This window comes from Muscardinus avellanarius (assembly GCF_963383645.1).
Source record: "Muscardinus avellanarius genome assembly, chromosome: 4".
NCBI classification, from domain to species: domain Eukaryota; kingdom Metazoa; phylum Chordata; class Mammalia; order Rodentia; family Gliridae; genus Muscardinus; species Muscardinus avellanarius.
Genome location: NC_137789.1, coordinates 37,305,244 through 37,318,288, shown reverse-complemented (window position 1 = coordinate 37,318,288; position 13,045 = coordinate 37,305,244). Strand labels below are relative to the sequence as shown.

General features: G+C 38.4%; 1 protein-coding gene across 2 annotated transcripts; it reads right to left on the bottom strand.

Annotated features, from left to right (window-relative positions):
- Positions 1-11,944, bottom strand: AZIN1 (antizyme inhibitor 1; the record flags this gene model as incomplete). Of its 2 annotated transcripts, none has more annotated exons than XM_080694564.1 (10): positions 1-109; positions 284-498; positions 1,174-1,289; positions 3,884-4,046; positions 4,738-4,812; positions 5,384-5,465; positions 7,488-7,622; positions 9,650-9,822; positions 10,612-10,785; positions 11,843-11,944. In XM_080694564.1, 10 exons carry the CDS (start codon positions 11,942-11,944, stop codon positions 1-3), a joined length of 1,344 nt encoding a protein of 447 aa, XP_080550690.1. The 2 variants fall into 2 exon arrangements, with proteins under 2 accessions (XP_080550690.1, XP_080550691.1); XM_080694565.1 differs by having other exon boundaries at positions 1,174-1,286.
- Positions 11,945-13,045: the final 1,101 nt, after the last annotated feature.

Sequence of the window (13,045 nt, the reverse complement as noted above, 5' to 3'; positions counted from 1 at the left end):
TTAAGCTTCAGTGGAATAGCTGTCTCCTTGGCTCAGCTGAATGCAAGAAGGCACAAAGAAGTTCTTCATCATTGTGTCTGAAGTAATTCCAGCATCTTGCATCTCATACCTACACATAAAGAAATAAGCAAAACCCTCAATTTAAGCCTTTGCAAAGACCACATAATAACAAATGATGAAACAGGGCTTGAGAACTAGTCCTTCCAGTAAGCCTTTCAAATATTTTATATTTTCTATCACTTCAAATGTCCTATATATCTGCTTTAAAATAAAATCACCTTACCAATCACTGAATGACATCATGTAATAAACAGCTGGCTTCTGAAAATCACTAAAAGCAGATGACTCATGAAAAGAATCTGCTCCCATGTTATCAAAGATAAGCCAATCTCCAACATTCAGCTCAGGAAGAAGACAGCGTTCCACAATTTGATCAAGCTCATCACAGGATGGACCCCAAAGGCTGCTTGGAAACAGAGGCTCATCTTCCTTGTATTTCTATAGGAAAGAAATTTTTTCTTAAGTTTTTACTCAAACTCATGCAGGTACAAAATTTGTGGGCTGAAAGGAAACATTTTTCACTAGTTCAAATCCCAAATGTTTAGGGAAGGCAGCCTAAGGCCAGGCTCAAAGAAGAACGGGGGCAGTAAGTTTCAAGAGTAAAATCAACTCCATACCCAAGGTTAACAAATTAAAGGAACTCAATCAGAAAGATGTGCATCCAAAAAAACATTTCTCCCATCCTAAAGTACCTCAAAAATTAGGGTACATATGAAAATAATGGCTAGGGGCTCTGTGTGTGTGGGAGTATGCACACATGCACAGTGGATAGAATTTGGGGGCTTGGGCATGTTAAGAATAGGCTATGTCACTAGGTTTTTAAACTGTCAAATAAGTTTTATATTCATTCATTCATTCATTCATTCATTCATTCATTCATTCATTCATAGTACTGGAGATTGAAGCCAGAGGTTTTCTATCTCCAAGCTACATCCCTCACCCCCTTTTATTCTTTACTTTGAAAGAGGGTCTTACTAGGTTGCAGAGGACCTACATAGTTGAGGCTGGCTATGAACCTGCAATCCTCCTGTCTCAACTTCCCAAGTACTAAGAATATAAGTATGAGCCACCATGCCCAGCATAAATTCTAATATTACTTGTAATAAAACTTGCCTTGTGAACCTCTGGAATGGTATTTAAATCCTCAGACAGTTTACTTGCAAAAGAACCATAAACACCATCATTCATATAATACATGAAGGCTGGTTCATCACTCCCGGTTTTTTCTACTGAAATAAAACAAATAAGATGAATATATAGCAAAATGCTTAATACAGAGTTAGTATAAAAGATATGATGACCATGAAGTGTTTCTACATCATGACACTCAAAACCTATAAAATTAAAATCATGAGCTGCTACTACCACCACACACCTACTTAAAGAACAAACAGAAAGCTTACACTACAAACCTATCAGTGAAAGTGAGGAGCCATTAGAACTCACATGACATTGGGGCTGAGAGTATAAAAAGGCAAAACCACTGTAAAGCCATTAGAAATACACATCTTATGACCAGTAGTTTTACTCTTAGCACAACCATTACTTATTTCCTGGGTTTTAATTTATTTTTTACTTTTATTCTTACTGGTCAATTTGAACTCAGGGTTGTTCTAACCTCTGAGCTACACCTCCAGCCCTTTTTATTTTGAAATAAGGTCTCCCTAAGTAGCTGAAGCTGGCCTTGACCTGCATCCTCCTGGCTTCAGCCTTTCAAACTGGGATTACAGGTGTGCACCACTGTGCCTAGTCTTTCTGGATTTTAAAATATTGCCCCCTCCACAAAAAGAAACATGGGTTTGTTGAAGTGACTGGTTACCGGACTAAGGCAGGGAAAGGATAAAAATGAACCTAGAAAAAGGATAGGAGAAGCCACTGACAACAGGACTGAGGCAAGGAATGAATAAAATAAGCCTAGAACATCTTGTATCACAAAGTACAAAAGTGCTCAGAGAAAATGAGGCCTGCATACCAAAAAAAATCCATATCAGTAAAATAATGAAAGCAATACATTATTTAAAACCTACTGAGTACCTAACAAGTCTAACTAATATAAGAGGGAAGAAAAACGCTATTCTTTAAGTAAAAGCCACGTAACAGAGACCAAATAAAAAATTCATTAATAAATACTAAAACTGATAATGGAGTGAAAGTCTAATGAAAAGATTTTATATAATCCCAAATTACCTGGCCACTTCAAAATACAGAAATCTGTCTGACTCATCACATTAATCAAGTAATTAAAACTAGTATTAAAAAAGCAATGCAAAGCCAGGTATGGTGGCACACACTTGTAATCCCAACATTGAGGAGGCTGAGACGGGAGGATCATGGTTCACGTACAACCTTAGCTACTTAGTGAGGCCCTCTAGAACTCGGTGAGATCCTGTTCCAAAATAAAGAATAAAAAAAATAGGACTGGGGGTATAGCTCGAAGGTAGAATGCCCCTGGGTTCCATCCCCAGTACTGTGCAAAGAAGCAGTACAATTGGGAGGCTGAGACAGGAGGACTGAAGGCCAGCCTCAACTACCTTAATGAGACCCGGTTTCGAAAATCAAGGTAAAAGATAAAGTTGGGGGTGTAGCTTCAAGGTAGAATGCCCCTTGGCTCAATCTCTAAGACCTAAAACAAAACAAAAAACCAAAACAAACAAACAAACAAAAAACCCACAAAAAAAAAAAAAAAAAGAAGCCGTGCGTGGTGGCTCACACCTTGTAATCCTAGTACTTGCGAGGCAGAAACAGGTTTAAAGTAAGCCTCAGCCTCAGCAAGTAGACTCACTGACCTAGTGAGACCTGTTTCAAACTAAAAAATAAAATAGGGCTGGGGGTTTAGCTCGGAGGTAGAATTCCCTTGGGTTCGATCCCTAGTATCACAAAAAAAGACCGGGGTACATAGCTCAGAGGCAGAATGTGTCATCCATATACCCACACTCGAACACCATCAATATTAGAACAGACCAATTTGTTGTGTGTACCTCCTAATATAATGAGAATAACAGAATATCATTTTGGTGGACTTGTCAAAAATCCAGACAGAGATACTTACAAGTCTTTCTTAAAAAATGTCTAAGTGAAAAGAATAGAAAGGAGAGATGGCAAATGCAGTACGTGGTTCTAGACTACATTTTTCTTCTTTTTCTTTTTTGTGGTACTAGCGATTGACCTCATGGACATTCTACCTCTAAGCTATACCCCCAGCCCGATTTTTTATTTTGAAACAAGACCTGAGTTGCAGAGGGTCTAAGTAGCTGACGGAGGCTGAGCATGCGCCACCACTCCTGGCTCTGAACTGCATTCTAACCAAGGAAAATATGAAGGTCGGTATTGGGAAAAGTTAATCTTCTAATGAACTAGGTATTAGTCCACAGTGTTTGTGTGTAGGGGGGAGGTCACAATGATGTAGAACAGTACTTTTCCTATAGTGACACTAGACAGTTAAGATCAATAAGGCCTTTTTTGTTGATCTGACTTGAGATGGGTCAAAAGGATTTTCTGCTGGCCTTTTGTTAGATAAAGAATGAGGTAGATTTTCCTTCTATCTAAGGCAACAGGAACATAACAAAAGATCACAACTTGTCAGGTTTTTATAAGGGATGAGAATCAGTCATCTGCAAGTTTATTTAAACCAACATATCTAAACATCAGTACCAAAACAGTTGGATTCATTTAATGTTATGGAATAACTTGGCTATAGTCTTTTGAAAAAAGTTCTCCAGCTGACTAGTTTGTTGAAAACTATCCATTACTTTATGACCATTTGTTTATCCCCAGACTAAAATTATCTACTAACAAAAATAAAACTATAAACAAAGTAACTTACCTCCAGAGGAAAATTTATCATTCCCGACAACTTTCTTTGCAATGATATTAACTGCAAGTGTAAATGCAGAAGACACATAATAGCTTCCAGGTTCTGAAATTATCTTAATGCCAGAGCCTTCAGGAAAGTAGACATCCAGCAGAGGGCTGATAACATGATTGACCTAAAATGTTAAATTCCAGAGTATGGTTTTAATAATGGAGGATTATAGAATTCTCAATATTAAGAGATTATAGCTACTAAGTTTCCTAAGGAAAATTAAGTGGTTCTAATTACAGACCATGACGCTTAGCTATTTAGCAGATTTCTTCTAGCAATTAACTAATCAGACTCTTGAGTCAAAAATTATTTCATAGCTATCAGAATTTTTAGATATTGGAGAATGAGGAAAAGAAGAGGGCTGAACAGGAAGGTTAAGGAGCAAGAATGATGTGCATTCACTATTTTCATCTTTAGTTCTGTGTTCATATATGACACCAAACATAAAAACAATTGAAACACGACATTTTGAGGGGCTGAGTAGAATACTTGCTAGCATTCCTAAGACCCTGGACTTAACTGTCTAGGGTGGCCAAAAAACAAACCCAAACAACCCTGGGCCCTCTGCAACTTAATGAGACCCTGTTTCAAAAATAAAGAATAAAAAGGAGGCTGGGGGTAGCTCAGAGGTAGAATGCCCCTGGGTTCAATTTCCAGCAATGAAGGGGGGAAAAAAAAAAGATTTTAAAATAAATGTTACAGGTCCTTGTAAAAATCGTAGTCTACCCACCAACCACTTAAGTATATATTAAACACACACATACACACACCCACTAAAAATTACATACATCTGCTAAAAAAAAAAAAAACTTTACCTCTTCCAGTTGGAATTCAGTTCCTGTGAAGCCTCCACCAATGTCTAACATATTCATTGTAAAGCCAAATTCTCCCTGGGGGGGGGGGAGGGGGGGAGGAGGCAAAAAATCTTAAATGCTTTTCCAAAATACAATGGATAAAATAGAACTTACTAAAAAAAAATTTCCTGGGGAGGTAATTGCCTATTCTGACATTAAATAAATACATCATATTTTTTGGTCTTTACTAACAGATTAGCTCAATATTATATCTATTACTATTTCACTGATTGGATGTATATTCCTTTAGACGTATGTAAATAAACTACTTTAATCCTTTACCCACTTACTTGCAAAGTATAACTGTATGAAGCCCTGAATTATGATTATACTATAGTTGCTGGCCCACGCTTGCAATCCCACTACAGCCTCAGCAAGTAATGACACTCTCAACCTAGTGAGTCCCTGTTTCAAAATAAAAATAAAATAGGAATGGGGGTGTAGCTTGGAGGTAGAATGCCCCTGGTTCCATCCCAAGTACCACAAAAAAAGGGGAGGGGTATTATATTGGGTGTAACAAGAGTAATTTCACACATGTAGAAAACAATATTAAGTTTTAATAACATCTAGGCTTAAAATATCAAAATAATTTAAGACAAGAACTTACAGCCATGTCAAACACACATCGAGCATCAGACAGAGCATGCACATATACTTGAGATTCTTTGCAAGCACTTGAAACATGAAATCTGAAAGAAATAAGAGTAATAAATTTTAACCACTAGCAAGTTGTTGAGGCACTTTAATTCCTTTAAATAATCATTCATCACACATATCATTAAGATACAATCATTTGCTTCATTAAATATTTAATACAAGAGTAACCTATAATTATCCAAGTCACAATACCAGCTTTTTAGAAATGGTGATCTCTGAAAGATAGGACCATGCATCAAAAAAATTTAATGAAACTGGCCATGTCATACTTAATTTTGAAAGAGAGAGTGTGTGTGTGCGTGAGTGAAGTAAAAAGCACAAATGATCAAATGGAATTTCAAAATCTTTTGAGTATTCAATTTTATCTGACCAAATAAAAAAAATCTACTGTAAAATAAATGCAAATGAAGTTCAGTTCAGCTGGGTAAGTCACTTATTAGTATTACTTTTTAGTGATGCTTCAGAATAAATTTAACTAAAATATAGTTCTACTGTATCCTGATTGTAGCAGTGGCTATAAAAATATCAAAATCTATAGGCAGGGCCAAGTATGGTGGCACATGCCTATAATCCTTGTACTTGAGAGACAGACAGGAGGATCACAGACTTGAGGACAGCCTGGGCAATATAGTGAGACTCTCAGCAACCTAGTGAGACCATTTCAAAACAAAAAATAAAAAGGGCTGGGGTATATATAGCTCAGAGGTAGAATGTCCTGGAGTTCAATCTCCAATACCACCCTCCCCACCAAAAAAATTCATAGACTGGTACCCCCTAAATAACATCTACTGTGTAGAATACAGTAAGGTTCAATTTTCTATTTAAAAGACTACAACCAATCTGGGCATGGTGGTACACACCTGTAATCCCAGTACTTGGGAGGCTGAGACAGGAGGATCACAGTTTGAACACAGCCTCAGCAAGTAGTAAGACTATGATCAACCTAGTGAGGCCCTGTTTCAAAATAAAATTAGCTGGGTGTGGTGGCACACGCTTATAATCCCAGTACTTGGGAGGCCAGTCCCAACAACTTAGTGAGGCCCTGTTTCAAAATAAAAAAATAAAAAGGGCTGGGGGTATAGCTCAGGGATAGAGTGCTCCTTGGTTCAATTTCCAGCACAACACACACACACTAACACACATAAAACAGGGTTGTGGGTGTAGCTTGGAGTATTCAATTGGAATGCCCTTGAGTTTAATCCCCAGTACTATACACCAATAAATAAATAAATAAATCTAGTAACTGTATACAAAGTATTATAAAGATACAAAAATAAAGAGTAAGACTAGCAATGAACTGGCAATAGTAACATAGGGTTTAGTGTGTCTGTGTCTTTTATTAGTTCTGAAACTTTGACTACATCATTACACTGCAAAGTACAGGGTCTCCTCACATAAAAAAATGAAAGGGTTAAAAAAAAGTCTGATTATTGAAGTGAATGCATGGAGGTATTACAAAGAGGAAATATCAAATGAGAAACAAAATGACACATGCAACTTAGCAATTAAATGTCATTTTAATATTCATTAAAATTCTAGTAAATCCCCACCACTCAATTTAAAAGGTGGTCACTTAGGGGCTTGAGATGTCGCCGAGTGATGGTGTACTTGTCTAACATGTGCAAAGCCTGGGGTTTGCTCCCCCAAAAGAAGTAATTCAAGTTACTCTGCAGTTCACTATTTTGTCTCTGTATTAGGAGAGACCAAAAAAAGTACATTAAAACTGAAAGGAAGGCAGGCCAGGCGTGGTGGCGCACACTTGTAATCCCAGCATTCGGGAGGCTGAGACCGGAGGATCACAGTTCGCGGCCAGCCTCAGCTACATAGTGAGGCCCTCTGCAACTCAGTAAGACCCAATTTCAAAATAAAGAATAACATATAGGGCAGGGGGTGTAGCTCGGATGTCGAATGCCCCTGGGTTTCATCCCCAGACCCACCCTCCCGACAAAAACCTGAAAGAAGCTGATCTTACATTTCATGCAAAAGGAGTCTTAAATCAATAACCAGAGAAACAGATTACCACCATTAAAATGCAATTTAAAGCAAATACTCACTTAACCCCAATTATTTGGACATCAAGTTCCTTAGCACATTCCAAGAGATGCCTACAGTTCTTCAGTGTAGTGCCAAATTTCATGTTACTCTCTTCACCTCCAATATTATCTTCTGTTGCAATATGTAGTAAGACCCTAAGAGAAGGGGAAGATGATTGGGGCAGAGTTGGTTTACATCATCATCAGCACATGTGAAGCCTGAAGATTGTAGAAGTGTGTTGATTATGTTGCCAGTGCTCCCAAATCCAGCGTTGGATGAATCAAGTGAACCTAATGAAAAACAATCCTGTATAGAGAAAAAACTAGCAATTAGGGCCTAAGGCATGAAGCTTACAAAGGATGGGATTTTGGAAAATGCAGCAAGTTTAAACTCTGTTGTAGCAGCAAGAGTCAGTTGGGCTCTGTAATGAGAGACATTACTTTCAAATGAAGTCCACCAGTCCATAAAATCCACCTAGAAAGACTAAATTGAATAGCAATGCCATCAATGTCTTTCACTAAAAATACCAGGGTTTTAAATGTCTTCAAATCCCAAGATTCTTCCATCAAGCTAACTCTTCAGCACATACTCTTACCATTCTGTTTATCTCTTACATTGCAAGTTTCTAGCTTGGGGGGCCTGGGGACATATTTGTTACTTCATGTGTTTAACATCAGCCTTTTGACCTACTTGAGTCAATCTATTTGTTATTTACTTCTAAAGCCACAACAACCAGGACAAAAATGTAGCAGATTAAATTTCTGTAATCAAGCTGGGCGCAGTGGCGCACGCTTGTAATCCCAGCGCTTGGAAGGCTGAGATTGCACAGGCGGATCGCACAGGTTCAAAGTCAACCTCAGCTACTTAGTGAGGCTCTCAGCAACTTAGTGAGACCCTGTTTCCAAATAAAGTATAAATGGGTCTGGGAGTATAGCCCGGAGGTAGAAAAGACCCTGGGTTCCACCCCCAGTACCACAGGGGGGAAAAAAATCTGTAATCAAGAGTTAATTATAAGCCAGGCATGGTGGCTCATGTTTGTAATCCCAGTACTTGGGAGGCTGAGACAAGAGGATTGCAGGTTCGAGGACAGCCTCAGCAAACACTGAGACTCATCAACCTAGTGAGACCCTGTTTCAAAAATAAAGAATGAAAAATAGAGCTGGGGGTGTAGCTCTGAGGTAGAATGCCCCTTGGTTCAATTCCCAGTACAGAAAAAAAAGGGGCGGCTGAGGATATAGCTCAATAGTAGTTTTTGCCTAGTAATAGCTTTAAGGTGCTGAGATCTTTCCCCCCTAATGTGGGAAGGAGTACTGGGGATTGAATTCTGGAGTATTCTGCTTCTAAGCTATACCCTTGGCCCTTTGCATTATTTATTTTGAGAAGGGGGTCTCACCAAAACTATTCTTGAACCTGTGATATTCCTGCTTCAGCCTCCCAAGTACTAAGATTATAGGCATGTATCACCATGCTTGGCCAACGTGCTGGGTCTCACCCCTTATATGGGAGAGGGAAAAATGTGCCTTTCAGTTTACTAACACAGTAAATACCAAAACAAAGCTTGTCTTCTGAAGCACAAAGTGTAGACAAATTTTTAGGGAACAAAAGCAATTTCCTATAATTTTCCCAAAAGGACTTCAAAAGTGATCAATGATGCCACAATACCTTAGGAACACCATTAAAGTGCCAAGCGTGGTGGCACACGCTTGTAATCCCAGTACCTGGGAGCAGCTGTTTAATGAGGCCCTCTGAAACTTAGTGAGACCCTTTTTCAAAACAAAGAATAAAAAAATAGGGCTGGGGGATGTAGCTCAGAGGTAGAATGCCTCTGGGGTTCAATCCCCAGTACCACCAAGAAAAAAAAAAAAAAAAAAAAGGAACACCATTAAAGTCAGTTAAAAAAAAGGTATAGGTATACAAAGAAAACGCAACATGACATATATGACTTGTAATGTAGCTATGATCTTAATTTGATTATCATACCCCATTTCCCCCCCCTTGAATTAAAGATGACAAGTTCATTTCCCAAAGTGCCCTTACTCCATTCCAAGTCCACATGAAGAGAACCAGAAATAGTAGTCATTAATGTGCTATTAGCACTGTTCTCCCATAAATGCCCCTTCTTCCCAGCCTAAACACAAGCCTCATCAATTGTGTAGTAATACTCAAGTTGTTATACACTTACTTGGCATTTGGGTGATTACGTGCAATTTTCTTCAATTCAATTTCACTGTCGCATGTCATAATATTTACTCCAACTTTTGCTGCATACTTTATCTGAGAAACTTGCTTGCAAGGACTTATGTAAATAATGTTTTCTGGAGATACACCCAGTTCTTGCACTAAAGCCATTTCATTCTATGAAAAAAGATTTTTAACAGAGTCATTTCACAGGGAGAATTCTATTCCTTATACTCAAGTCTATCTTATACTTTTTTTGGGGGGCAGTATTGGAGATTAAACTCAGTGCCTTGTACATAATGGGAAAGCACTCTTACCATTTAGCTACTTCCCTCAACCTCATACTTTATAATTAGACTAAAATTGCATTGCATATCAGTTCATACTCAGGTAATGCTTCCCTACACTATTGTTTAAAACGTTAAAATCTTTTAAAAAAAAAAGAAATCTCTTAATTTTAGTTTAGACATATTTGTTAGTGATCAAATGTAGTTTGATCTAGAGAAAGCTCTAATTAAAGAACAAACTAAAGTTATGATTAATAGAGAAAAGGTCATCACATTGACATTTCCTTTTCATTCATACAGTCTGAAAGTTAATACATTATTTCCCATACTGGACTACATTTATATATTTAAAAAACCATAGAAGAGTTAATTTTCCTTATATTTCTTCTCTTGGGTAGGGGCATCTAAAAGTTCCAGTACATATTTTATTTTTTTTTTTTTGCAGGTCTGGGGATGGAACCCAGGGGCATTTGATCTCTGAGCTACACCCCCTGCCGTTTTTTAGTTTTAATTTTGAAATAGGGTCTCACTAAGTTGCAGAGGGCCTCACTAAGTAGCTGAGGCTGTCTGCAGACCACAATCCTCCGGTCTCAGCCTCCCAAATGCTGGGATTACAAGCGTGCATCACCACGCCCAGCTCTGGTACATACTTTAAATGTTGGTAACGAAAAATACTTACTTTGCTGGAACAAGCAAATCCAGTTCCAAGAGCTGCCAAAATCTCAAGTACAGCTGGAGTAGAGTTGCACTTCACTGTGTAAAATGGCTTTATCTGAGCCACGACGTTCTGCCACTGACTGTGTTTCTTCACAATCTTTCCAAGATCCCCCACAAAAAATGCATTTTTCCCTGTCTGGTATGGTTGTGAAAAAAGGCAAAGGCCAAACAATCACTGAAAACAAACTATCATGAGTAGAAAAAGAACTCCTATCATACTTTACATATACCAGTATATTTAAAGCTTGTTAATGACCTAAAGCAGCAGTGAATATGATTCTGTAGTTGTTGCTTCTGGGACAGTAGAAGATAAACATTTAGTATAAATTATCAAATTGCCAACATACAAGGGCCAGGTGTTAAAAGCATAGCACAAAAGGTGGGCATGGGGCACGCATTTGTAATTCCAGTACTTGGGAAGTTGAGACTGGAGGATCACAGGTTTGCCACCAGCCTCAGCACTGTGAGGCCCTCTGCAACTCAGTGAGACCGTGTTTCAAAATAAACAACAAAATAGGCCTGGGGGTATAGCTTGGAGGTAGAATGCCTCTAGGTCAATTCCCAATATTGTGGGTGGGGGGAACACAGCCCAGAAACAGTGATTATGAAGCATCTCTTATAATGTGGACTAAATATATATATATATATATATGTCAAAGGAAACACAGGGTCTAGAAATGGTGGTGGTGTAGACCTATAACCCCCAGCTACAGGAAAATTAGACAGGAATATTCTGAATTCAAGGCCAAGGCAATTTATGGAGACTGTCTCCCAAAAGAATATAACTGCTCAATGGCAGAGTTCAATTCACAGTATTAAAAAAAACAAAGGTGGGGTGTTGGTGTCAAGTTAAAACTTAAGAGAATTAACAATTGAACCAAGTACTTTTACTGAATTAGCATTTTAGAAATTAACAAAGCAGTAGCTGGGCGTGGTGGCGCACACTTATAATCCCAGCGCTTTGGAGGCGGAGACAGGAGGATCGTATAGGTTCGAAGCCAGCCTCAGCTACTTAGTGAGGCTCTCAGCAACTTAGTGAGACCCTGTTTCCAAATAAAAAATATAAAAATAGGTCTGGAAGTATAGCCCAGCGGTAGAAAGCCTCTGGGTTCCACCTCCAGTACCACACACACACAAAAAAACTTGGAAGATTGTAAACACCATAACTGAGGAATGTGAGATGGCACACTTACAAGGGTGTGTTCATACACATAGTTATCAATAACATTTCCAAGGTTTGTTCCTTCATCCAACAGGCCAACGGAGTAGTTTGCATCGTCAATGAATCCTTTCATCTCAGCCGTATTCCACAAAGCCGAAAGTCATAAACCAGGAAAAACAAGAGACGGGCGCCAAGCCTATGTCTGGGTCCTTAGAATATGCAACAAACTGTCAAAATAAAAGATGCACCGAATTTCTATTATTTAATAGTTGAACATATATATATGAGTTGTCAATGAAAAGTATGCCAAGTGCTTAGTAAGAAATTTGCAATCACTCATCAGTTTGAGAAACACTGGCTTACTATTCTTTTTGTATTCAATCTAAAAAGTAAATACATATTTTATACATTTAAAAATAAACCTCAATATAATTGATTGAAAATTAACCCATATTTATGTTAAGTAATAGTATTGCCAGGTAATTGCAGGTAACTGTTTTGTGAATAAAATTCTGGAATAGGTATAAAAATGGGTTGGGGTGAAAGTTCATTATGTGATTTGGTGAAATTATTGGAACAGGAATCATAAGACCTGGTTCTGAACTATCACTTAGTACCATAAAAATCTCTCCTTTTTTTTTTTTTGTGGTGGTACTGGGGGTGGAACCCAGAGGCTTTCTACCTCTGGCCTATACTCCCAGCCCTATTTTATATTTTATTGGGTCTCACTAGGTAGCTGAGGCTGGCCTCGAACCTGCTCCTGTCTCAGCCTCCCAAGCTCGGAGATTACAAGCGTGCGCCACCACGCCCAGCTACCATAAAAATCTTACATCAACTTTCTAAACCTCCATTATCTTACTTCCTCTAAAGATTTTTTTTAAAAAAAAATAAGCATATAAATTAATTTTTATTGTGAAATTTTATTATGGTTTTGCTAGGTTGATGAGAATCTCATGAAGTTGCTGAGGCTGTCCTCAAACCTGTGATCCTATCTCAGCCTCCTAAGTACTGGGATTACAGACAGGTGCCACAGTACCCAGCAAAGACTTAGGCCCACACCCATAATCCCAGTAAACATAGAATAGGGCTGGGGGCGCATCTCAGAGGCAGACTGCCCCTTCAGTCCCCAAAGTGAGATGGACACACCTAGACACAGATTCAGATTAAATCCTCCCCACCCCACAATCAGAGACCATTCTCCTTTGGAGCACCATGTTATGATATAATAGGTTTA